General features: G+C 45.0%; 1 protein-coding gene across 1 annotated transcript; it reads right to left on the bottom strand.

Annotated features, from left to right (window-relative positions):
* Window positions 1-176: 176 nt before the first annotated feature.
* Window positions 177-26,327, bottom strand: LOC120837940 (arylsulfatase B). Its single transcript, XM_040207590.3, has 10 exons — window positions 25,875-26,327; window positions 22,720-22,879; window positions 21,265-21,377; window positions 20,684-20,794; window positions 19,336-19,485; window positions 12,475-12,601; window positions 8,272-8,562; window positions 3,159-3,396; window positions 1,514-1,742; window positions 177-465 (listed from the first exon to the last, which is right to left on the bottom strand). Exons 1-10 carry the CDS (start codon window positions 25,983-25,985, stop codon window positions 292-294), a joined length of 1,704 nt encoding a protein of 567 aa, XP_040063524.2. The 5' UTR covers window positions 25,986-26,327; the 3' UTR covers window positions 177-291.
* Between the last annotated feature and the right edge of the window lie 1,038 nt (window positions 26,328-27,365).

The raw sequence follows: 27,365 nt of genomic DNA, 5'->3' as shown, positions 1-27,365 counted from the left end.
CCTATAAGATTGCCGAGGACCCAATCACGAGGCAAGGAGCATAAACTTAATACCCCGCCCTGGATTTCTTTAGCTCTGTGACTCTATACGGTAAGCGTAATTTCGAACTAGCCACGACTTTTCCTCGCGTCACTGCGACGATACCACAAGCATAACGGGCACACGGAGACAATGAATCAACAGTTCTGAAAGCCTTAGTATTTTCACTCGTTCAATGTCGATGTCGCCGAACAGATTATGGTGAACACAGCGGTTTGTGAGGTTTTCGATATTAGCGGTAGGTTGTTATTTTCATGTGTTATCACGATGATTGGCGATTATGTATTGATAACCTTCGTCCCGTTCGTACGGCGCCCACGTGAAGTTGAAGTTTCTGGGATCTGCCTTTCTTGTTGGCGGCTTGTTGATGGGAGGCACCATTGTTTTAGCATGCATCTCGATCCTCTGCGTCATAAGCTTCATAATCTGAAGGGAAAAAAGAACGGAAAAAAAGAGCCAATAAAGTATTTTTGTGCAGACTAGCACATCTTGAAAATTGCTCTCGGAGTTAGGTGAGGGTAGACCACACTTTCAAGTAATTTTAAAGCCTGCAGGGCCATCCTAAATTGTCACAATTTTCGCCAGGCATACTGCAATGTTCACTCTAAAAACGTCCGTGCGTCTATTTTCACGCACACCACTCGGAGAGCCAATCAGCGCAACTTACGGAGGCAGCTCAGCGAATGACGATGCCGAAACATCTGTTTAGACCAAAAAACGCAGACTGAGTTGTGACATTAAGCAATGCAAGCGTGACGTTTTGTATTGCTTAATGTCATAACTGAGACTGCGTTTTTTGTCTAAACAGATGTTTCCGCATCGCCATTCGCTGAGCTGCCTCCGTAAGTTGCGCTGATTGGCTCTCCGAGTGGTGTGCGTGAAAATAGACGCACAGACGTTTTTAGACATTGCACTAAGTAAACCAGCGGAACACTTCAGTATAAATATGTACGTGTTCAGATTTGACAATGTGAACAAGCTCGTCCCATTTGACTCAAGTCACCGAACTTCTTAGCGGAAACAAAGGACGAAACTTCCATTTAACACATATTTGTTTTGCCTCCAACTTTTTTTTTACTTTTTTTTTTCTTTCAGCTCTGTAAATCATTGAGCCTTTTCCATGGATAACAGCGATTGGCTTTCCCAACTTCTAAGCGGTAATGTAGAGGCTCCAGAGTTCTCGGAGTGTGCCGTACGGCACGGACAATACCTGCCTTTGGGCAGACACATCTGTTTATACCAATCAGAAAACAGAGAAATTTCGCAACGCATGTACCCCACATCCGAAAGCAGAAAATTCGCTTTGACAATAAATAACAACATAAGTATACGTCAACATCGTCACAAGTAGAGAAAGCTTCTTAGACGATCATAAAAAGATTGTTCTTGGTCCCATCATGAGTCAACCGAATGGCCCGAAATTCATTTTTCTTTTGAGTCATGTGTAAAACAAAATGCAAGAGCAGAATCGTACTTCCGGGTACTTGTTGGCGACGTTGGCGATCTCGCAGGGGTCACTGTCGATGCGGAACAGGCAGGGTTCAAGCAGGGGTTTGCACACGGTGCCATTGGTCTTTCCACAGGAGACCCGCACTTCTTCATGACGACGTACCGGCAGGGAGCGCCCCAGAGCGAGAATAGTCTCTGAGGCGGCACATTCCGTGCCGAAGATGCCGCTCTTGTCGACAACGTTATCCTTGTAGCTAAAAAAAGAATTACGTTTGTTTTAGAGTGATCGACCTCGGCTTTTTGAACACTGCACGAGGGTAGCGACAGCTACTGGTCTTTTTTTTTTTTTATGTCGACTTTTTCCATTGTTAGTCTCGGAACTCAGCGGCCTCCACCGTGAATGTTGTAGTCCTATTGCAGAGACAGGGGCTCCGATGGTATTGTCATGTTTATCCCGACTTCAATGGAGTCCGTCCTTTAGTGAATCGATCATAATTTGTAGATATAAATTTCAGCAGATGGGTTTACTTCAATTGGGTTATCCTGAATTTCCAAGTGGTTCCAATATTGGGTATGACCTTCACCCAATATTAGAAATGAGGAAAAAAACAATGTAATGCTCTACATGCTTGGGAGAAGAGCGTGTTGGTTTAAGTCATGGATGAAGAAAGAATAAAACAATTAAAACAGGGACAACACAACCACATCTTTCAAACATGAAAGATGCGGTTGTGTTGTCCCTGTTTTAATTGTTTTACTCTTTCTTCATCCATGCTCTACATGATTTGCAACGGTACAGGCCCGAAGACACAATGTAGTACATATTGACACCGAGGCTACCAATAGGAGAAAACAAAACGGCGTGCAAATCGGTTTGCTCCTTGTCGCACTTTGTCCGTTTGTTTACCCCCTAAATGCTCCCACGTGTGTTTGTTTACTCCCGTACTCAACCAATGGGGGCGCAAGCCTGGATGCCTCGTCATCGTGCGTTATATACGCGTGCTCGATTTTGCCCTCTAATTGGCGTGCCCTCCTTTGCGTTCCGATGCACCAACGACGCATTTTAGAACACCTGCTCGCCGCATATGTCCGAGATACGAGCTGGAATTAAACAAATTGAAGCATCTTTTTTTCTCAATTTCGAAAAAAATAGTTATGACCGAGCCAGCCCACCAGCCCAGAGCTCATTTTACTTGAAAATAAAAGAGTTTCTTATACAGAATTTTCTTGGCTTAGGGAAGCAAAATGGTGCATAAAATGGCTCGTCTAACACCCTTCTACAAGCTGAATAACTTATGTAAAGGAAGTCACCAAACGCCAATCCTTAAATGCGAGGGGGCCCAATATTCCGAAACCAAATTGGTCTCTTCTTCAGGGACGACGGGGGGGGGGGGGGGGGGGGGGGGGGTTGAGGATCGTCTTCCTCAATTATAATATTAATTCCTAATTTAACTCAACCTGACAGATTTCTGTCAGGTATGTTTACGTTTAAATATGAAGAACTCTCATCCAACAAGAAGTGAAATATGGCTCCACGTTCCAACCAAAAACAGAAATCTGAAAACTCTCTGTGAATGTTTCAGACAATTGCCCTATCCTTCCAGACGGCTTTGACACCCAGAATAGTGGCGGTGTAACAACTAAATACACAAGTATAGAGGAGAGCCTACCGCACGCTGCTTTCCCCGGTCGACGGATGGGCGAGTCCTGCCGGCTTGTACCACTTGTCGAAGCGGCCATCGTCGTAGGAGCCTTGCACGTACTTGAAATCGCCGTACCGCAGCGCAGACATATTCGAGATCGGGTCGATGTTGTGCAGCACTTCCAAGCGCGGCGACGCGCTGTCCTTCAAGAGACTGTCCCACATGTCCACGCCATCGATGTCCCCCAGGTCGGGCACCGATCCACCTACATGATCATCATCATATCTTTATTTGATAAACGTTCGAATTTCACCAGAATAGGGAAATTCCTTTCGAGTGTGTGTGGGTAGTCATGCACGTGAGAACGAGATGTTGCTATTTTAGAGCGCAGCTCTTAGGGGCCCGTTTCCAGCCTGAGCGGCGTCGGCGTCGCCGTCGGCGTAACCGCGCCCCTCCCTCTCCTCCTCCTTTCTTCCTCCTCCTTCCCCTCCTCCTCCTCCTGTCCTCCTCCTCCCCCTCCTTCTCCTCCTCCTCCCCTCATTGTGTAGTATGGTCCGGGCGGGTCACGTGACCTCGGGGGGAGGGGGTCACATGACCCGTTTCCAGCCTGTGCGGCGTCGGCGTCGCCCCTCCCCCTCCTCCTCCTCCCCCTCCGCTCCTCCTCCTCCCCCGCTCGGTAAAGGTGGTAAAGGAGAGGGAGGGGGAGCAGGAGGGGAGGAGGACTACCAGGCATGATCACGAGGGAGGAGGAGGAATATACCCTCCACTCCTCCTCCTCAAGAGCTGCGCTCCAATTCGGCGTTACAGGAAGTTGTAAACGGCTTTCACTTTTTTATCTACTACGTTAAATGAATGCACATACGTCCTTAAATTCTGAAATAAACAAAAAAAAAATCAAGACTGACTATTGTTTTTCAACCTGTCCACCACAGGGCTCACAGTTCTCAGTGGGCTAACAGAACATCATGAAGTAAGAGGACAATTGATTATACAATTTTGATCATGCTGACCAAGACTGGTAACCACGAAATGTGTGACAGGCCTTCTAAGGAAGAAGAGAAGGGCGTCTGCACGGTACCGCCTACCGAAAATTCGCTCTCATATCTGGCACAGGCCGTGAGATGGCGCAGCATGGCAGAAAAAATAACATGTTGCATCAATTTGTTTCCTTCGAAGTTACTGCGCTGCTAAGTGCACCTTCCACGCCGGCATTTTTTTCCCAATGCCCCAGACGAGATTACCTTTTGACTTTATGACTAGATATATATTTTGTGCTGCATTCGGGAATCGGGTAGAAGTACAAGCATTCTACTAATTAAAACAGTACGTCCACTTATTTCCCTTTTTATTAAATTAACCAATAAGCCTGTCTTGCCCTTCACATTTACAGGTTCTAGGAGCTTTTGATGAACTTTTTCCAAAGCAGCACGAAAACAAATGTGATAGTTTCTACAACATTTTATTTCTAACAGTGACTAGTGAAAAAGTAAATACAGCGCTGCAAATTATAGGCCAATATTTACAGACATATCCGCGATAAAGTGGAAATGTTTGAGCCCAAGCTTGTTAAACTGCTATTCATGAAGGTTGTTGGTCCGACTGACCAAGATAAACCTGTGACTTCCCTGGCAGACTTTTATTGATTAAAAAAGTATATATTTATGATTATTTATTTGAGTAAAATAAAAAAAATGAAAAAAAAATAAAAAAGTAAAAAAAAAAAAAAGAAGAGTAAAGATATCGAGCACACTAACTGCCCGCGTTGGCAAAAAAAAAGTGTCTTACGAATTCCTCTAAGTAGTCGCATGTATTGCAGTATAATTCCAACGAGTGTGAGGAAATCCGTCAATTCCGAATTTCTCGGGTGCAGCGTTCTGGGAGGAAAATTCGAAAGCCTTTGTGGAGTAAGTTCTACTTCGGCTCTCTGACTACCTTATTTTAGGTGCGTGACAGCGAGCTCTTCTCGAATCAGCAGACAAAACTATAGGCCTAAATTTATCCCGGCCAAACTGTCGATAATCACGTTGTCGGTGTACTTAAAGGACGGCGTTCTACCCCTGCGCCGTCCTTTTCTCGCCTTGTATTTTTTGACGTGACAGATGAGAAAGCAAAGCAAAGCCGCTAAGCTTAAAGACCCACACGACCACCCATGAAACAAATTCTAGAGTCACGAGGTTTGGAGGGCATCCGTTGTAACGCTGTCTCCGTACGTGCCCTCAGTTTACGGAGGGACGTGCTATCGCTTTGACTCGCCGGCGGCACCGACGCTACGCAACACGTTTGTGAATATACTATCGTTCCCAGGAGCCAACGCCGGCGTCAAAAACAACTAAAAGCGACACGCGCAATGCTAGCGGCACCGAACTAATCAGCGCTATATCAGTAAAGGCTCGTTCACACTCTTGCAACCGAGTACGACCGAGAGAGACCAGACCGGTTTTTAAGCCTCTTGCGATCTTTAAGACCAGCTCCGCAGCAGCGCACCCGGTCCTAAGACGCCGCAACAGGCTTAAAAACCGGTTCTGTCTTTCTCGGTCTTACTCGGTTGGAAGAGTGTGAACGAGCCTTATTAACGCGGCGGTTCAAAGAGAAACCAAACCCCATAAACCGGCGGTGGCACCCCTCGTGAACCTAGAGGGGCTTTAATTAAGGGAACCAGATCCTTGTGCACTTCTCTTTTCGAAGGAACTGATTGCCACCGTGTTTAGACTTACTCTGTACGTTGCTTCATAGAGAACCTAAGAACGCGTTATCCTTCCTTTTTTCCTTTCTCTTGTCATGCGTTCGAGAGGTCGCGGAGAATTGTGATCGCGACACGAGACAACGCGCACGCCGCGGTCATAAACAAACGAAGTTCTCGCCAGTCCCGTGTGGTTGCGTTTTGATAGAACGTCTTTAGCCATGGCAGAGATTTACAGTGTCTGTGTGTATTCTATGCTATCTTAGAAAACGCAAAAAGAAGAGAGCAAAGCAGAGAAATGTTCGCAGTGGGTGTAAGACGAATGTCAAATCTCCGAAGATAACAGGGCAAAATCCTCCAGCTCGTGCATTCTTTATTTGTAGTCACATTCGAAGTTGACCGGTTTTCTCGCGCTCGTTGGAATTATTGCAGCGCAGGTGAGTGCTTCGCGGAATTCGTCAGTCTGCTTTGAAGAAAGACAAAACACAGACTTCTCAACACGCCCTTTTGCCAACGCGGGAAACTTGTGTGCTCGATATCTTACAAAATATTGTTTCTTTTTTTTTTTTTTTCTTCATTTTACTAGAATAAATCATTACAAATATTTTTAATCTGAACGGAATTCAAGCCGCAGGTTTTTCTTGGTCAGCCGGACGTACAACCGTGATGAATAGCAAGCAGGGTAACAAGCTTGGGCACAAATATTCCCACTTCATCGCAAATATGTGTATAAATATTCCCATATGGTTTTCACCGCTGCACATACTTTCTGTAAACAAGACAATATTGTGTAGCGAATAAAGTTATTTGTTCACAGTTTTCGTCTGAAAGTTCGAGAACTTGTAATTTTGAAGGGGAAAACAGACTTTTTGGTGAAATCAATAAAAATAGAAATCATTGCAATTGTTGTTTCAATTAGTAGAAAACTGGAACTTCAACCCTATTCCCTAATGCAGCTCAAAGAAATATATCTAGTCATAAAATACACGGAATCAAAAGATAATCTCGTCTGTGGCATTTGGGTAAAAAATGCCGGCGTGGGAAGTGCACTTGGCAGAGCTGTAACTTTGAAGGTAACAAAATGATGCAACATTTTTTCTATGAATAAACAAAAGAGCATGATGTAGAACTGCAGTATAAATTTAAGGAAAATTGAAGATGTTTTCATTTGTAATTGTCCTTTGAAGTTTATAATATATTTACTTGAGGATAAGTTTGAAGCGGCATAAAAATTTTAATCTTTAAGGTAATTTAATTATTTATATGTCATTCGAAAGAACGTTTTAGTAAAAATATTTTAGACAAATCTTTATGGTTGATTTATTCAATCTGTTTGAATAACGGAGCAGAAACCTAGTTACAAAATGTCGAACAAGCCATGTTTGCGCACTTTTGAAGCTAATTATATAACCACCACAATGCTGTACATACATGTTTAAATAGTTCTTATGATCTATTGTAAGCGCAAAATATTTAAGAAATTTTATATTAGTAGTTTACGTAGTAGGTGTCACCAAAAATGGCATAAACGAAAACTTTAAAAAATCTAATATGCCGTTTTAGCGCACTAATTTTTTATCCTCCTCAAATATTACGTTTCATACACACAAAAAAAAAATACTACATTTCCTAAACATGTTGAGGAGTAACATATAAAACAATTAGTAAACACAAAAAAAAAGTCCTAACTTGCGTGCATGACGTTATCTGAACGGAGCGAGCCAATAGCTGGTTCCCAGATTTGCGTTTGACCGTGACGGTTGTTATACCCCCGTTACGTGGGCACCCTTAACCTCGGTTACCTCAGCTTTTACTGCCGTTACGCGACGCCACAGCTACCGCACAACACTCTCGGACAGCTATTTCATAAGAACCTAAGAGCGCGCACGCACTGCTTTGATTTCTGCTCAAGGTGCTGAGCGCACGTTCGCCCATAGCTTTGACTGCATAGCTGCAGAATGTTGTCCGCAAGTATTGTACGCTAACTCTGGCTTAGCCTAACTGCAGTTAAGTGTGCCCATGTAACAAGGGTATCGATCGTTTCTAATTGCTTATGAGGACGAGACACACTTGTACACCGGCGCTATCTACCGGGTAGCTCTGGCACACTTCCGATCTGCGTAACTAAACTAAATGCCTTGCAGTGTTTGCGAGATTAAATCAAAGCACTGTCTACGTGGAACGGACGCCGCTTTTAACATACGCATATTGTTTTTACAGCACACAGCGGTCATACTGCTAATACACCATATAAAAGAGACAGTCTGTAGACGCTGTCTAGTCCTGTCAAATTCGTCAAACAAAAACTGCCTCAGACGTGTAGATAATTATGTTATCATCTCTGTGACGAACACCTCTGCTTTTTTTGTGTGATGTACGCGAGCAGTGGGACCACGGTCAAGTCGAGAAATGAATCTTAGTCGTTTAGATCCCGCACATCTCGAAGGGTCGAAGACTCACCAGCCGCCGAGTAGAGCGTGGGGAGCCAGTCGGACACGTGCATCAACTGCTGAGCTACGCGAGGTCTGTGGATCAGAGGACTCCAGATGAAGGAGACTCCTCTGACGCCGCCCTCCCACAGGGTTGCCTTGCTTCCGCGCAGCGGCCAGTTGGATCCTGCACTATCGTCCACACCGCCGGCAGCGCCCCCGTTGTCGGTGGTGAACACCAGGATTGTGTTCTCGATGGCCTTCGCCGAATGCAAGGCCTTCAGCAATTCCCCCAAGGCGTCGTCCAGGCACGACAGCATAGCTGCGAGCCGGTGGTGCTGACGGTCAGTTTCGCGAAATGGACGAGCTGATTTTGTATTTCATTCTTACGGTTGACGTGGTAAGACAACATACTCTCTCTAACTGGCCAGTTTGGCTACGCCACCGCTGCCGCAATGCATCGAGGGAACTTTGGTCTTTCTGTACGTGCGACCGCCTCGCTGGAGCTCTAAACGTGCAGAGCAGAAAACGGTACGAGCCGTCTCGTGCACTGTCATCTGCCGCCTGTGGACTAGCGTCACGCATGCGCAGAGCGCCCGGTAAGAACGGTCGCTTGCACCTCCCAACTGAAACACTTGATGCCGCGAGCCGTTCGATCGGAGGCAAGCGCAGAAAAAACTAACGTTGAACCGGCAATTTCGAGACGTCCAAATGGTTGGACCTTGCTGTGCGTGCGAGTAATATTTACGCGGCACTTTTTCGCAATCGCTCGGTCACTATTTTTAAGCAAATATTATTTATTTTCCTTCCTTTCCGTCTACGGTTATAGAGTAAGTTGTGTCACGCAAACGTGACCATCCTCTACCCGTCAAAATTAAAGACGGCGCTTTCAGAATGAGCCTCGATGGCAAGTCGATTCGCAGAAGTGACCAAAAGTTTGCTTTCTAAATGCTCAAAGGAGTGCTCCGGCGTTTCCTTTACGATCCCTGATTTACCTCAAAATTGACAAAACTCAGCAACGAATATAGCTGAATCAGCAACCCAAATATTTGGACAACATAATTTTTTTCTCACATTGTTACTGAATTTTTATTTTTGGTACTCACCTTTTTTTTTTTGTTCTTTCGAACTGCAAGTTTTTTACTGGCAAGAATGAAAAAGTGAAGCCAGCTTCAGACAGCCTCACTCTTTGTACTATATAGATTGTGTTCTTATATAATCACAAGCAGTTGCATTGTGGCAAACGAATGCTTCGAAGCTCGCTTCATCACCGTCGCAGCAAAACAAAATATGTGCGGCATACATAGTTTGTTTTTTTAGACTGCCTGTTCGACCTGCAAGCTTGCCCGCCAGTGACGCCACGACACTGAAAGCGCGAGTATATTTGAATTTTGGCTTTGGCATCATCTTCATTTGCCGATTTAACAATAAATATTCTGAATTTTGTGATACAAGACAGCATACCGGAAACGGAAGGCCGGGGTTGCGGAAAACATACTGGGCGTAGATTAGAAAATCGCCGGAGCACCCGTTTAAAGGGATACTGAACCAAAGAATAAGTGGCGCTCGTTCTTTCCACCAGCCAGCAGCCGCCGGTGTGCGCGAGCACAAGCAACAAAAATGACGTCACAGACCTCCATTCGCGGTTGAGATGACAGTGAAATGCATGGGCTTCGGACTAAAGGAGAATAAAGACAGGCTTTTCATCTTTACAAGTGAAAGCTATAGGTGCTTGTTAGACCAACTCATCGCTTACTTTTTACACCAGGCACCACTGTGTAGATGAAAAACTTGTCCTTATTCTCCTTTGGTCCGAAGCCCATACATTTCACTGTCATCTCAACCACGAATGGAGGTCTGTGACGTCATTTTTGTTGCGTGTGTTCGCGCACACCGGCGGCTGCTGGCTCGTGGAGAGAACGTGCGCCACTTATTATGGACACTAAATTCCTTGGTTCAGTATCCCTTTAAGTGCCATATGCATTATTAAAAGTGCAGGGTCGTTGAAGAGTGTTTCATGAAATGCAGATCCTTCATGCTAGTAATGCATTCATCAGTAAAACATCACTACTACTTCGCCTTAGGGGTAGCTACCTGCTTGCTGAACAGGTGGTGTTGGCTGAACGCAATCGGTAGTCTTCTAGGCGGAGCTAGCAGAATACGATTCTTCCGCTGACTTTGACTTTCCCTATTTCAAAACGAGCCTCCTTGAAGTCTCAGAGAAGGAGCAGGGGTTTCAGCAGGTTACTAAACGCTGTATGCTTTTGAAGAAGCCAACGTTCTTTTTCTAAAGTTCTAACGTGCCTCGAAAAACTGTACGTTTCGTTTGCGAAGTAGACAGTTCCTTCTAGGCAATTAGCCATAGAGTTCATCTTGAAAAAACGGACGTGACCGAATCATCACATCAGTTTTGTTTACGCTAGTGCTGTTCAGGGATTGAAGAAATTAGAAGCAACCTTAATAAGAGAGCTTAACGGAAGAAGAGCTCGGATGAAGAGCTGCTTCGAAGTTGATGCCTGTGCTTCATTCACCCAACGCTGAACTCAATAGATGCAACAGAGGCTGGTAAAATTATGGCTATATAGTACAAATCAGAAACATTGAAAAGAGAGGCAGTCCAGTCGTTATTAATGTGTCAGTATGGCGACACTAGATCGTATGGCGACAGTAGATCATGCTGCATCTTAAAAGTTTACCCGGTGCAACATGACTGTTATCACAGAGCTCTTAACGTGCATCACGCAGTAGTGATCATACCTTGGCAAATCTCACTCATGGGGGCCCTCACTCACCCTCACTCACCCTCATCTTCAAGGTGAGGTGAGGGTGAGTGAGTTCCTGAACAAGGAAAATTCATGAGTGTGAGGGTGAGTGAGGGCCGTGAGGGCTGTGAGAGCCGTGAGTGCGTGAGGGGTGTGAGGGCGGTGAGTGCGTGAGGGCCATGGGTGCGTGAGGGCCTGACGGCTATAAGTGCGTGAGGGCCATGAGGGCGATGAGTACATGGGTACGTGAGGGTGAGTGAAGGGCTGAAGGTGAGTGTGACTGAGTATGAGGCTGAGTGAGGGGCTGAAGGTGAGTGTAGCTGTGAGGGTGAGTGAAGGGCTTATGTGAGTGTGGCTGTGAGGGTGAGGTGAGTGAGGGTGAAATAAAATGTCCAGATTGAAGCAATCAGGGACAGGGATTAAGCGAAAGATCACTTGGCTCTGAAACTCGAGATTTTGCTTCAGGTGCTCCAAGCTTTGGTACGCTAACACACTCAACTATACTCCGTTCACCCTTAAGCTGAGATAAGAAGCTCCGCCTTCAGCGCGAGCTTTCTGCCCTTGCAAACACAAACGTGAACGTGCAGGCACGCGCAACCAAAGTACTGCGGAAGCCAGCGAGCTCGCGCTATTAAAGGCACACTGACACCCCTCAAATATTTTTTTTTATATTTTTGCCAGGCGAACTATTATGGGGTCAGACGACTACCCAATCAACATTTTGCTACAGCGTCACGTATCTTTTTAGCAAAGTCAAAATAAGCAACTGCTCCAAACAATAACCGAAACTCGACTGGGGAGGGAGAAGAAATGTAGAGAAGGAGAAAGACACCGGACGTCACGTGGCTGCGCAACTTTTTTCTTTCAATCAACGTATTTGCAGCTTCTTAGAAACCACAAAAAATGGGTATAATTTATTCTCTATTTTTAGTACTGAGTGTGTGCCTTCGATGACCCATGACGGTGATTATCTCTGTTGGTTTTGTCTAAACCATAGAAAACGGCACATGACCGGTGATTTCTCTACACACCCCCGTAAAGGGGGGGGGGGGGGGGGGGGGGTGTAGAGAAATCACGGGTGTAGAGAAACCCGCCCCCCTTGTTTCTCCGAAGGCACCCCCTAAATTCACAGCGACTCCTTTATTCTCAATGCCCCCCGTAACCCCCTTAAAAATTAGACCCCCCCCCCCCCCCCCCCCCCGTAATTTCAATTCATGGGGAAACCCCTGCACGTGACCATGGAGAAGAGAGTGAGCGCGACTCAAACCGGCCAGTTTTCAATCAGCGGTTTTCGGGTGGAAAGAAAACGTATTTCGAGCCGCAAATTGTATTGTGGGTAGTTGGGCTCTCATACGGCATAAACAATTAAAAATCTTCATAAATACCCTGTAAGTGCCCCTTTAATGGTGCACGGAGTATACCGAACCCCCCCCCCCCCCCCCCCTTTAAATAGAAGATCCGGAGGAAACCACCTGCGAAATTTCTTCTCTTCGTATCCATGATATGGCTGAACCTTTCCACGTAGTCGTCGGGTGCTTCAAGCAAGGAGAACTTGTTCCCGACGTGAACAGCAAGGTGGCTCAGGTAGAGGAAAAATGGCTGTCCAGGTGAGAAAGAAATACACGATCGAATGTACATTGAAATAGACAAACACGGTTTGAAATGACCCTACAACAACCCTCAAAAACGCCTCTGGGCAATCCCCTCCACCCCCCCCCCCCCCCCCCCCGCCTCCCAATCGGTGGCCTATTTCTATTTAAAAACAATAATGATCCCTTTTGTATGTTGGGGCTCCGAGCAACTCCTGCGGGTCGAATGATCGTGAGAACATATACGGAGCAACGCTGGACATAGATATGTTTTCGAATTTCTATATATACCAAACCTTTACTGCGGAGCGAGATCGAGAAACACGGCCGCTGGAAGACCCGGACGCGGTCAGGACAGTGCGGGAGCATGAGAAGAGGTAAGCGAGGGCAGCGTTTCACTACGCGAAATAACATGGGACGCTGTCTGTGGTGGGGTGGCGCTTCCGGTATGCCGACAGGCTGCGGGGGCTCAGCGGTGCACCGCCCCCTTTAGGCGTCGCAAGTTCCCTATAGTCCGTGCTATGGTAGACGCTGAGAACTTGAAAAATCCAGTGTGTTCTTGGGCGTTATTCCTCAGGAAAAATCCAGTTGTTCTTGGGCGTTATTCCTCAACTAATGCCGCCATTTCATTAGCTGCAGAGTGACGATGGCATTTAACTCATTTCAATTTTATTTGCTTCTCTTCATACAAAAAGCGAGGGAAGATGGGGAAAAAAACAGTACAAGAACTGCGTCACATAGTCCCCACCTAGCTCCCCCTACAGCAGCAGCACTTTACTCACACGAAGAAAAACCGCGAGAGAAAATAAAAAAGGACAAAAATGTATTGTGTACACGGAAAAAGAAAATCAATTTGTGATTAGCTTGACGAGGCAAGCAACGAGCGTATATATGTTTGCGAGAAACACTTCCAATGTCAACTCCTAGTGACAAAATCAAATTTAGCACTTTGGGTGGCTGATACCTGTAATCATCTGACTTCCATAGTTCGTCCTAGTGCGGGGGACCGTTCAGGTACAGGCATGGCGTAAGGAATACAAATAACATTTTAAGTGAAGAGAAGAAAAACTGATGAAATGGATACTGTTCCGGGATTACTCGAGGCTGGTTTGTATGTTGGGGCAAGTTTGCAATCGTAAAAGGTTGCTATTGGAACAATGCGTACTTTTTTGAGTATTGGTGTCGTGTGGCTGTCGTACTTTGCAATGACGGAAATGCGAACTACATTTTTCTGCAATACACGGAGGGTGTGAATATTTGTAACGGTGCTATTTCCCCTGACCAAAAACCACTAAATCAAATAAGCATAAAATAAAGGGTTGCACAGAAGTCGTAGGATAGACATGAGGTAATTTTTTTTTTTTTTGCATTTATAAACAATCCTTTCTACATTTAAGAGGTTTTTTTCTTAGTAATCATTTTAAACTCATCGACCCATCGCATGTGTTAATTAAATATTACGCCAAGCACCTTGACATTTTGAACAATTTCAATACCACTTAAGGCCAAGAAGAGGACCAGATTAGCGCAAAAATTCACACCCTTCCAAGAACTACAGCTTTTGTTTTATTACTATTTATTAGTAACGAATTGATATAACATCGTCCACATAATAAATGTTTCAAGATATAGATTGTCCCTTTTATCATTGCAGAAATGTTTGTTTCCAAAAATAATATGGTGATGTCATCTGTATAAACTATGATGCTTTGTAATGTCACTTATAGATTAAAAATACGACGCCATAAAATACTACCCTGTCGAATTTCTGCCTTTAGCTTTCTAGACTTTGAGTAATATCCACCTAATATGACACATTGAAAACGGTACTGCAAGTAGCTCACAAATATTTTCCGGGCTATTCTCCTTATGTTATAAAGCTGCAGCTTCTGGAGTAGGGTCTTGTGATTAAGGCGATCGAAAGCTTTCAAAAAATCGAGAAATATTCCTAATGTAAGGAGTTGGTTTTCAATATTGTTTAAAATTTCCTCTTTGTTTTTTTTTTGTTTTTTTTTTTTTTTTGTTCAATAGCGTTAACTTATTCGAATACCCTTTTCGAAACCCATATTGGAGGGGAGTTAGGATGGAATGCTTTTCGCGGAAACTGTTAAGTCCATTGTAAATTATTTTTTTTTCTAATCCTTTTAAAAAATTGTATAAAATAGAAACCGGCCTAGAATTATCAAGCTCGTTCCTAACTCCTCATTCATAAATTACTGAAGCATTGGCTTCCTGCGTTTTACGTGGAAATACACCATCTTGAAATAATATGTTAAATCATAGTCTTCACTATACTGACGAAGCCAAGCAGATCGCCGCGAGACGCGGCCGCCGAAAGTGAAAAGGTAAAGCGGCAGACAACGGATGACAGGAGAGTCATGTAACGGGTGCCCCGCTGCGGCGAGACGCCGAAACACACTTCCCCCGAGCGATGGAGTGTCCGCTCGTGCTCCTCGCGTTCATCGCGTTACCACTTCTTTTCTCGTCAGGCTTGAAAATAATGTTTCGGGTACTCGCCACTGCAAAAGCTGTGCGCTAGATACCAGCTTCCCTGCGAAATCCTTTCTGCTACGAGATGCTCGCGCTCCAAATCTACGACCGTGCACTCTACGGCTCCGTCGTCGAACTGCCAGGCTTTGAGAGTATACAGCAGGCTATGGTTAAATATATGAGTTATAACAAAATCAGTAAACTCTATAACATATTTAACTGGCTTTATTTGAATGTCGTGTATGTCAACGCTGTTATAGCCCTGTCAGACGGGCCGATCTCACCAAGCGTTCCACGCATGCGTGACGCCGGCATAACTGTAGTTCGTAGGAGGCAGGCGCCAGTTCACGAGACAGCTCATGCCGCCTCGTGCTCTGCTCGCGCAGACCTCCAGCAGAGTTGTCGCGCGTGGAGAAAGACTACAGCTCCCACGATGGATGTCGGCAGCGGTGGCGTACTCAAACTAGCTGGTGAGATCGGTCTATTGCACTTTAGCTTACCGAATGTCACTTCAAGTGTTTTTTGGTACCACACGGGATAAATTATGTAACTCGCAAATGATGGCAATAACGATGGGTAAAGTACCATTAGACACGTAAAATGTTAAAGTAACGGCATAAATATCTCGGCAATATTTTGTTAATTGATTAAGGACACGTTATAAAACAACGTTACATTAATAAACGCCCTTTGCGCCAATTGGATGATTCAGATCGATTATATCGCAAGCCAAAATAAAAAGGAAGATGCCTCGTACAGCTACGTCAAATACTTTACTATGGGAATATAGTGCCCAGGTCACCCCTTCACTATAAAAAAAGTGTGAAAGAAATTTTATTTACGGATAAATAAAACAACGAAAAATATGTCCTAAACTTCGTGAATGATAAATGCATCTAATAGCACAAAAAAGTAATTTCTTAAAGATCGGTTGAAGCGAAATGTAATATCATAGATAACTAGCCCACATCTGTTCGCACATCACTGGTTGTTTATTTGTCTTCATTTGTGTTTGTTTTTTATTGTATAGCAGTGAAAGCATGTCACTCTTGTTGTCTTGTTTTGCTGCCGCTGTTGCCAAAAAGGGTGGCGTGGCCTCGTCAGACACTTCAAAGGGTCTTTTTAGTCATGTCCCCTGGGACTTTCTGTAAATTTGTCTCAAATAGACTCATTCAAACAAATAAACAAACAAGCAAACTCTCCTCATTTCCATTAGACAGAACGACGGCCGCGCCATAAAGCACCCCTGGTGGAGTGGTTTATTTGGCGACGCCTCATTGCCCCCACCCTTTTCTTCCCTCCGCCAGAGCACGCGAAGGCGACGCCTCGGAATGCTCTGCGGTTCACGGGGTCTCGCGGATGCGAAGACGGTACCGGCAATGTTTTGTTTAATTTTTGAAGGCACGTTACAAAACAACGTTACATTAAGGAACTACCTTTACGCCAATGGGATGATTCTGATCGATTATCGCAAGCCACGATGACGAAGTTGTCTTGTACAACTACACCGGCTACATGCTGAAAGAAACGTAGGCTCTATCCTCCTCTGCTAACCAAGATAGGGAGTACTAGAACTGGGAGGTGTGCCGACCGCATCGGCATCTCCATAGGAGCTGGGTGTTGAGTGGCCCGATTCTGCCGCAGGGAGGGCGGCGATACCAGTTACAGCGGGGCCAGGAGGCCGGTCAGGCAGCGCATAGCGAGGCTGGCTTCGGGGCGTTTTGGTGTTACTATTTCTTTTTGTCTTGTGTTGTGTTCGAAGCGACACAGTATTGTGTGGCTGCTAGCTGTGTCGAAGAGACAAGGGACTCACAGTGGTGTCAAATACCGCAAAGAAAAAGACGGAGCGCTGCTGTTTTGTGCCGGTGTGCAAGATGGGTTAGAACAGATAAAAAAAAAAGAAACGCTCCTTGTTTCGGACGCCGAACAACGCCTCTCTGTATGCAGAATGGAATCGCCTAATTCAAAAAAAAAAAAAAAGAAGTGATGAAGAAAAAGAAACGAAGATTAAGAAGAATGTGTGACCCGTATGACATGTCGGATAAATCAAACTGCTCTAAGTGGGCTTGCTCTTCAATAAAGACCGCGGCTCAAGTTGCTCCATTTATTTTGCCAGTCTTTGTGTTGATTTTTGTATCATGCATGCTCACTCGATGAACTCAATTCAGACATTTCCTGGTCTAAAAACTTTGACTGAGAATGTAGAAGTCAAGAAAAGCTCGCTTTCATTAATCCATGTTACACAAAAAAAGATGTAATAACTCCAGAACAAAAACTAGGTAATTTAAGGTCTGGAAAATGTTCAGGTGCCGAAAATATCATCTAAAGAGCCTTGACACTAAAGTGCAGAGAAAAGCATCGCAAATCGTATCATACTCAAACTTCACTTTCTTAATTAGCCTCTGGAATGTGAGGTGAGGTAGAAAATTATTCTTCTTTAACACCATAACGATAACAAAATTAAACAAGCGAGACTATGTAAGTAAGTGAACGCTCCTAAGCGGCATTTGCGCCTTGAATATACGCTCCTGTGCCTCGCGCAAGTGACACTTTTTCACAAGTTGTGTGATATAGGATGCAACTTATCCTTTCTCACAACCGAGCAGGCAAAAACAAACCAAGAATACGACCATTGTCATGCTGAATAAAGCATATCTGCTGTGACCTCCAGGCCTCTGTCAAAGCTCAGATAGCCACGTTCTAAAGCCCCTTGATGTAAACACATCGAGGGGCTTTACAACGTTCTGCCCCACAGCGCCCTCTCCGGCGTGCCCGAACATCACGACACTCACGGCGGCGGACGGCACACCTCTCCATCCTAGTACAGCCTAACCAAGATAGCATCGGAAGGACTGACTTCGTCGTCGTCTTTAATCGGTTCACCGCGGTGCTGATGGTGATACAGAATCAGCCTAAACTGCAAGGCTAGGTGCACCCCACTATTTTTGTGCGATGACACCCCTTTCTGTCTTTCTTCACGAATTGCTAATTGTTTTTAGAGTAAACTTTACGTTGCGTTTTTTTTTGGCTCGTGTGTTGTTATGTTTTAACGTAGAAAAACTGCTATCGAGATCACACACTCGATCGAGTGAAGTGAGTTCGTCAAAGTCGCTTGAACCCAAGTGTGCTCTTCAGGAGGAAACCGTGTGGTACACTACAGAAATGTCACTAAAGGCGAAGTGAACTTGGTTGAAGTGCACAATATTAGTTCGTCTGACGGGGGTATTACTGTTTATGAGGCACTTAAAGTCGGGGATCCCCACGCCCTGCGGTTCTTAATGTTGTCAGCGACTATTATTCCGACTGGTTCGAAGCGTCAACTGCTCTTAAACTTGAGATTAACGACTGCAACGTGACTGGGAGTTAATCATGCCCGAATTACAATTATCCTTCATGCGTGGCTATTCCAATTTGTCGATATTGTTGCGTATCTTTCATACAATACAAAGTACGACTGGAGCAGTTGCTGGCCTGAAAACTGAATACGCCGAAAGACTCTTCGCTAGGAGACTTGAGAGATATTTTAATTTTGCATTGGCCAAGAATCTATAAGTCTCTCGTTGACTGTATTTTTAGACTTTACAAGCACTTTCTTTTTTCTTTCTTTCTTTTTTTTTTTTTTGCCGCAGAATTATGTTTGGAAATCTTACAAACACTGGAAATCCTACCAACAACACTGAAAATCCTACCAACAACACTTGGAAATCCTACCAAAACGGTCTTAGTAGCTGAGCAGTGCTGTAGGTGTTACCGGAAAAGGTAACGAAATACGTTACTCGCTCCTCGCACATAAGGGGAAAGCGTTACCGTTAGCGATAAAAATTAACGTACGTTACATTATGCGTACACGCTTTATATATGAATTTTTACGCTTAACCGTTTTGACGTAAAATGTCAAGACATGCCCTCAAAACGTGGCAAAAGTTTTAATGTATGCGCGCCGATTGCAGATGTTCGAGTACCTCGGCGGCTAGAAACGCGAAAATAATTCTAGCCTATCTTCTTGGAAGTCTCGGGAAGAATATGTAACGAGTAACGTAACTACATTACGCCTTACCAGAACGAAGTAACGAAAGCACGTTATGCATTACCCTTTTAAAACGTAACGAGAACGATACGTATAAATTACAAGGTGACACCGTTAGATGTAACGCCGTCACTGTTGAATGTGTTACCGCCGCCAACACTGCAGCCGAGGAAAGACTTAAACTCGTGAACCTCCTCTCGAAGCCCTTTCAAAGACCCAATACGCACCTTGCTCTGGTTTCGCTTCCCGAGGAGATCAATCGCCTTTTCTGTGAAGAGTTGGGTTGAGTACTTCCCGGCCGCATTGTAGTCCGCTTCCAAGTTATCCCATATGTCGAGACCCCAGCCGACCCAGGAGTCATTTTCAGTGTTGTATACCTGCAAAAGCGACTACTCTAAGGCCCCGGTAACCCTTTGTGCAACTGTCCTGTCAAATGGGCAATATAAAAACAAATGTTTGCATACATGTTGTAAACACACAAATGGACGAAGCAAAGGTGGTTTCATGAGCATTCTTGAAACGTGTTCGCAGACACGTCTGTCATTAAAGGAGCTGTGCAACGATACTCAGTTGGAATGTTTTTCACTGTACACGAGCTTACTGGCACTAGTGGGAGTCAAGGATACTCGCACGCAACTCTGCTGGCCAAGAAACGCCTTGGTTGCGGTGTAATTTCAAGGACAAAAGCGATCATTTTCATTCAATCTCTCCTTTGCAAAATTTCATGACGTAACGTGGGGATCGCAGTACACCCAAGTGACGATATTTGAATGCGGTTCATAGATTGGACCCGAGCATTGCGTGGGCGCACGATTTGGGCTCGTGATAATTGCTAGCTCGAGAAGCATTCGGGTAGTGGCCCGTGTCCAATCGCTGCAACGACGACAATAGCCGAGCCGTAACAATATCCGGAACTCAGCGCGTGCCCTGTGCTCTGCCAACCCTAGCGCGTGGCTATGATCTACATTGGCGGCATATAATCGGCTCCAGATCACGTGGCCGCTTGTTCTGGCTGCGAGTTGAGGGGGTGAACGCTGCTCGTTTTTCGTTAATTTTTTTTCTGGGACTTCTATTGCGTGGGGGGAAAAACGAACGTGTGTTTCGTAGGTCATTAATGTCAGGGATCCATTCTAAGCGGTATTTGCGCAAAGTACAAAAATTGTCACACCGCTCATACATTGTGCAAAAAAAACACACAAAAAAAAAAAAAAGAAACAGTCTGCGTACAGATTTGAACGGGAGCCACCGCGAGATCCGTGCTTCGAATGCAACGCGTGGCAATGAGTTCGAGGAGGAAACTTGGCACGCGCGGCATTCAAACCACAGATATCGGGGGCGGGGGGGGGGGGGGGGGGGGGGGGATTTACTCGTGTTTGCAGACTGCCTTTTGTTAGTTGTGTATGGGGAGTGTGACTGGGGTAGAATTAAAAATTCATTTTAAATTTATCGCAGTAGGAATAGAAGGGACAGCTGATCGTGGTGTCAGAGTTTGCTTTTGCATTCGAAGCATTAATTGGCATATGACATCCAACATAAAAAAAAAACAAGAAAAAACTTATCTTTGAGGGTACAAACCTCCAACACACTGTGGTCCGTGTAGCCCTGATGACCCGAGTAGTAGCCATAAAAAGAATCGAATCCACGTCTGGTTGGCGTGTGGTCGACGGTCATGTGACCGAGGTGCCACTGTAAATACAAAAACGGAATCCACGGTCAGAAAGGCCAGCTCAACGTATTAGGTTTTCCTTCGCCCTCTACGAAGTAAAAATGTTGCGCACGGAAAAGTGCTATCCGTGTCACTTGGGCAACTGCTGCATTTGTAAGATTGGAAGATGAAAGATGAAGAACATTTTACGTCTTCATAATTATATGTTTAAATAATATTGAATACAAAAATAATATTCGGGTCTTTTATAAATTTTTTTCTGTTTCAAAGATAATTGAAAATATTGGTGAAAACGTTTCGTATCTTCCAAAAGTCATACGGTTATAGCGACCATCCCTCTTTTTTTTTTTTTTTTTTTTTAGAATTTTATGCACGTACCTTTTTTTTTTTTTTTTTTGACATTGTATCATTTTTAAGCTGTAAATGATGATTGCTATCAGTGAACATTCAGTAATAACACCGTGGTCAAAACTTACAAAAAGGAACGCACCTTTCCAACTGCATGAGTGTCATAGCCGAGCTTCTTGAAAAACTGGGGCATCAGCGGGAATCGTAGGGGGAACGCGTACTCATAAGCCGTGTAGATGACATCGTGCTGCATTCCTGCAAAAGGAATACGCGTGTAATCGAAACGTTAACTCGTTGCATTTATTTGTTGCAAAATAATTAAACTTTGCAAAATAAGAAATAGGCCAGGTAAAATTTGCAGTAACGGTTTGAAAATCCGGAGAAGTTGAATGTAACCTTTGAGTGCCAAATCTAATTAGTCGCCGCCGCCACACTGCTAATATACATCAGAGAAAGTAGAGTGCAAACGCTGTCTGAGGCGCCTTTATACGGAGGGTAAGTTCGTCTGCTTCTTTTTGCAGGGGCTGTGCTGACGTCAGAACGCCAAGCGCTTTGATTGGCTCTGATTGAAATATAGTGGGCAGACTTCAAGGCAGCTTGCTTTGAGGTCTACCCCCTATTCTTCAATCGGAGCTTGTTGTTCTGACGTCACCACAATGCCTGCAAACGAAGCATACGAACTTGCACTTCGACTCCGTATTCCTTGTATGGTGGGTGGTCATCTGTCGCATTGGTCATGTAAGAACTGTCTGCATGCATGTTCAAAGCATGTACGAAACATTTTACATGCTTCGAATATGCGTGAGACGCAGATAATTCTATCATCATGCCTGCAGAATGTATCTTTGTTGTACGAGCAGACGTGACTGGGACTTGAGGAAATCGAAAAACAAGCACGTCCATCAAATTCATCGCTATGGGCAGTCGCGTTGACGTCGAACAGAAAATGAACTGCTCGACTCGAAATTTCTAACACACTAATAATTTTTGTTTTAATGCCTCGACGCGAAAACGATTTAAAGTTAAAGATTCGAAGCATCCAAAGAGTATTCCCTCCCCGGTATGGCTGTTGTGTGTCTTAACAAACAAACCTAACACGATGTGCCCAATCGCAGAGCTTTGGGGCGGGGGGGGGGGGGGGGGGGGGGGGGGGTTATGATGGGGTCCTTATAGTTGGGGCACGCGGTCAGTAGGTCACAGCGATAACAAGAAACGTCTTAAACGCAAGCGATCTTTCTTGTATCAAGTTTTAACGGAAAAGATGTTTCTATTCCTGTTAGCAACTGCTATTGTTGTTTTTAGTAGGCACAAATTCAGCTGCCAACAGCCTTTTTTTTTGTTTGTTCTAGAAGTCTTAAAATTATCTTTAAACATCAGAAAGTTTTAAGTTCTGAAATGTTGGCACCTTCCCAACCACTAACGCCATACTCTGCTTTAGTCTGAGCTTTCGGCATTGCCCAGTTCATCTTCGAGGTGGGAAAATCACGCTATGTTCTTCACCACCGGCACCCTATATTTTAAGGCGATCTTATCTTGGACTGCACCCAAATGGTAAATGGCGAAGAGGCTCTAACGGAGGAAAGAACACGACGATCACCTGTGTGGATGGGATGTCTGCCCGACAGCAGCGTACTCCTAGAAGGCGTGCACAACGGGGACACGTAGTAGTTGTTCAAGGTAATGCCGTCTGCGGCGAGGAGGTCTATGTTCGGCGTGGGAATCTGGGGAGACCCGTGGAAGCTCACATCTCCCCATCCCTGCAAAAGAAGCGATCCAGCGACCTTTTTCTTCGATGTACTTTTACTAGCTATGGGATGGTGCATGCGGGGAGCGATCCTTTAAATTTTGTCGAGGAGATACCAAACAGTCGTTTCGGGGAGTGAAGAAATTACCGTGTTCATTTCCCCGCTAGGTTTAGCGGGAAAATTGACGTCACGGTATAATGTGACACCGCGACTTGATGCCGTGACATCAGGTCACGTGACTTGCGTCTGTCTTTTTACCGCGCCAAATTTAGCGGGGCAATTCACCTCACGGTGTCGTGGTGGTGTTACAGGATATCATAACGTCAGCCATAAAGTCACGTGACTGTCAATTTCCCCACCAAATTCACCGAGGAACTGCACAAACGGACGGAGTGACAAATTTCTGGGATAGGCAGACTTGTACCGTACGCATTACAAGTAATCGAATTACTTGTAATCGATTACTTTTTGGAGTAATTTTGTAATCAGTTGATTACTTTTATTAGGCAGTAATCACAAGAGTAATCTAATTACTTTTTGAAGTAATAAAATTACTTGTAACCGTTACAATTTGTCCACGAAACACCCCCCCGGGGCACACACCTTTTTTTTTTTTTTTTTTTATGAAATGACAAAAATAAAATTTGCTTTTTTTTCGAACGGCAAAAAAAAGATTTTTGCGGAACTGTAGGAAACGAGGTCAATCTCTATCTATGTACAGTTTCTGTGGAATGTCCGTTTTTGTTTTTGTTTTTTTTTTTCCGAGCTGGGACTGGGAGTGGGAAGCCCCAGGAGAGCCACAGTGTGTGACGAAGGCCATTCAGGGCGAAGCTTGAGGAAGCAGAATGTAGCGTTGTGAGTTCTTCGTTCAAACTAGTCCCCTCACGCACACACACACACAGAAATAAAAAAAAAAATTAAAAAATCCTGCTTAGGGTATCTACTCGCAGCCCGTAGGAGAACCAGAACCGAAGAATGTCTAAAGCGGATGCAAAATATAACAAAGGCAGGTGAAATATTTCCCCATTTCCCCTACCTGGTCTTTGTGACAAGCAATGTTTCGAGTTGAGAAGTGGTCGGGGCGATCTCTTCCGCTAATGGATACTACAGATGATCCGTTTCAAATCCTGGAGCTGCTGCTCTTTTGTATAACATGCGAGCTCATCCACATGTGAATAATAAAATGAGCGACGCAAACTTTGAGCGAAAACCCTTGCTCATGCTTAACAAGATCTAGAACCCCCTCCGCTCCCCCCCCCCCCCCCCCCCCCACACACACACACACACTGGCGAACGCCCAAATCATTAAACGTCTTCAAACGAATTCTATGCTTGTGTCCGCATTGCGAAGGTGCAACGACCACGAAGAGGGAGCCAGTTTTCCTTTTTCAATACTTGTGCAAATATGAAATATAGGTTGGAAGTAGTTCATTGTTATGAGCGCTAAAGATGTGTCTTCACACAATAAAGTAATCGGAAAAGTAACGATTACTTCTTTAAGTAATGTCCAATTACTTTTGCCGTCGAGTAATCAAGTAATCTAATCGAATACTTTTTAGCCAAGAGTAATAGTAATTGTAATCGATTACTTTTTTTAAGTAACGTGTACAAGAATGGATAGGCCGGACGTTCCGTTGAAAAGAATTCCATGACCTCAAAAGTGCAGGGGGTGGCAAAACGAACTGGCTCAGTGGAGTTTGTGACGGAGCGTTAAAAATAAAATGCACGGTACATTGAACAGTTAAGGATGGAGGTTGGAGCTATACGTCAAAACGCGATGTTTCTCTTTTATGGATTAGCATATTGGGGGCATTCCACTCGGTATTTTAACCCATCTCTTCGAGGCTCGGTTGAGCGAGATCATACGCGTATTATTACCAGTGTTTCACGCGTTCCTTTATAGAACGAGCACGAAAAGTCGGTTCCCGTTACAAGTTCCACGGGTACAAAAGAAAGGCATTTCTGTTTCATTTTTAAGATCGGAACGTGTCGTTACAGTAACGTTACATTTGCGTATTTTAACGAAATATTATGTCGGGTACCTTCGTAGTTCAAACGAAGCAAGTAAACAAAATTGTTGAACATGCACCATACGAATTAGAGACGTCGAGTTGCCACGAGTACTGTTATTTCAGATATTTAGAGTATCCCTCGAACACTTTCCCTCTTCTGCGTTTCTTGAGCTGACTACATATTGATACTGTGACTCGCATTTTGCCGTTTCCCACACGCATAGTTATCCAAACAAGATTCCCTTCTTTGGTGAGGAAACACCCTCAATAAAGTGCAGGTGATTTGCTATGCGGAAAGCAAGTTGCCTGCTTCTTGCGCAGGGATTCCGGTGACGTAAGAACGACGCCGACTTCTGATTGGCTTCGAGTGGAAGGATAGTGGGTGACCTCAACGCTAGATGCCTCGAAGTCTACCCACTATTTTTTTTCAATGAGCCAATAAGAACGTGGCGTTGACATCGTCGCAACCTCCATGCAAGAAGCAGACGAACTTGCGTTCCGCATACTTCGTTTCACCTTCCGTCAGAGCGCGGTCCATGTTACGAACAGAGGAGCCAACTAAACATCGCAAAAAAAGTGAAACGTGCACGCGCGCTCTCTCTCGCAGTCTTTTTGTGCGTACTCCTCCGCCGAATCATCCAATCAAGCTCGAAGAACGCGTCATGGCATTGCACTTATCGCCCTCCTTGATTAGTCCCTCGGTTCGTAAAAATCGACCGCGCCCGGAAACGAAATTTAGGTCAATTCCGTCGTTTCACAATAATTGGCTAAACGTGCCTTCTGCTGGAATGTGCACAGGCAGGCTCTGCTAGTCAGCGGTAGATAATTGCAAATAGTCACCGACGCCTTAGGAGACGCAGTCCCGCGGCATCGTATTATAATGAGCCAATAAACAAAAGACTCTCAGCATCTGGCGATAAGAACGCCGACGAGCGAATCGCAAAGCAGGAAGGGCGAATACAGTACACGCGTGCATGTCAGAAGACGGTACTTACCAAATCATCGGCCACAAATACGACGATGTTCGGAGGGACGCCAGGCGCGGTTCGCACGCAAGACCCCCAAAGCAACCACAGCATCCAGCGCGTAGCACCCGTTTTCGTCATCGCGGAAGTCTCGTTTCTCCGAGCACCCAAATTCACCACGAGCTCGCGCCGGATTTAGAGCCCATTCTACGCAGTACATAAAAACCGGCAGCGCTTGCGGCAGCTCATTTTGCTATCCAATTCGCCCCGCGCTTAAGCGCAGTGTTGAGTGAATTATGACGACGAACTGCTCCCCTTGACAATACAGCGCGGCTGTCTGCGTGCGAAGTCAGACGATACGTGACACGATCAGTCGACTGGCCTCGTCTGCCAGCGACGCGCTCGAGACCCATGCGCCGTGTAACTCAAGATTGTGGATATCACGTAGACGCAAATCTAATCGGGCAGCCTGCATTTTGAAGTGCACGATGGGCGCTCGAGAGAGAGAGAGAGAGAGAGACAGCTCTCTTTTGCACGGTCAAAGAAAGACGCGTGAATGTTTAGGTCTGAAATGAGAAGTGACCCCATTGATCGAGTATCGATGTTTCCGATTCGTTGGAGCCACTAAGGTGGAGGCTCTTTGGTCAGTGTACTGCAGAGTCCCAATCCTACAAATCGTATTATTTCACCGGAGGGGATGATATTACGTCGTGAGCCAATGGGGGCACCGAAAACCGAATCCCGAAGCAAGATGCGTGAGCGTAAGGGGTTCCGTTCTGCCATTCTTGACATTGACTCTGTCTGTAGTGTTATGTGTTCCAAGGAGAGCGTGAATCTATTTTTCCGACGCAATTTTTATCGATGCTTCCGGACTTCCCTTGAGAAGTTCATTTAATATCGGTATTCGGTAGCTCGTATTCGCCTCAAGAACCATAGTAAAAAAAGTCCGGCTCTTAGTAGAACGTTATTCATCCCCTTAAAACCTTGAATTAAGTTACATCTAGGTTCATCTTAGATTAAATTTATGTTAATTTATCGAGACGTACGTTGCCTCAAACGCCAAAAGTCTTCGTTTCTTCCTTCGACAGCCGAATCCTGTAAGAAATATTTCGCGCAGAGCACAAAAAAATGTGCAAAACTTCCTATTTTTTTTTTTTTTTTTCTTAGTGTGAAAACGAGACTGTTCTCCCCAACGGTGGGCGGCAGTGGCTTCGCCGCCCACCGCTCTGACTGGCCGCCCACCACTCGATTTTTTTTTTTTTTTTTTTTTTATGTTTTGGGATGACGATGCGATTTTGCCTGCGCACATGGCTGCAGACCGTCGCTGTCCTACTCAGCAGGTCAGCGCACTGACACATTATTGTTCGATATCGCATCGCTGACTGCCGCCACTGTAACACTGCTTCAAACAAAGCGCGCAAACGCTTGACGCGTTTTTTTTTTTTTTTTTTTCTCTATTTCAGTTGCGCGCCGCCGGCAGTGTCGGGGGCGGGAGGGGCGACAAACAGACGCAACAAGCCA

The sequence above is a fragment of the Ixodes scapularis genome, unplaced genomic scaffold (assembly GCF_016920785.2).
Source record: "Ixodes scapularis isolate PalLabHiFi unplaced genomic scaffold, ASM1692078v2 PGA_scaffold5__190_contigs__length_132052651, whole genome shotgun sequence".
Lineage (NCBI taxonomy): Eukaryota > Metazoa > Arthropoda > Arachnida > Ixodida > Ixodidae > Ixodes > Ixodes scapularis.
Note: the sequence above shows the minus strand (reverse complement) of the source record. Positions and strands in the feature narration are given on the sequence as shown.

What these genes read in the sequence shown, in the direction of transcription:
- LOC120837940 (XM_040207590.3), bottom strand. Translation starts at nt 25,985, where the DNA reads ATGACGAAAACGGGTGCTACGCGCTGGATGCTGTGGTTGCTTTGGGGG. An exon ending in CAGACATCCCATCCACACAG is followed by an intron (nt 21,378 to 22,719) that starts GTGATCGTCGTG and finishes TTCCTTTTGCAG; the next exon opens with GAATGCAGCACGATGTCATC. An exon ending in GAAGAGAAGAAATTTCGCAG is followed by an intron (nt 8,563 to 12,474) that starts GTGGTTTCCTCC and finishes ACCGGCTCGCAG; the next exon opens with CTATGCTGTCGTGCCTGGAC.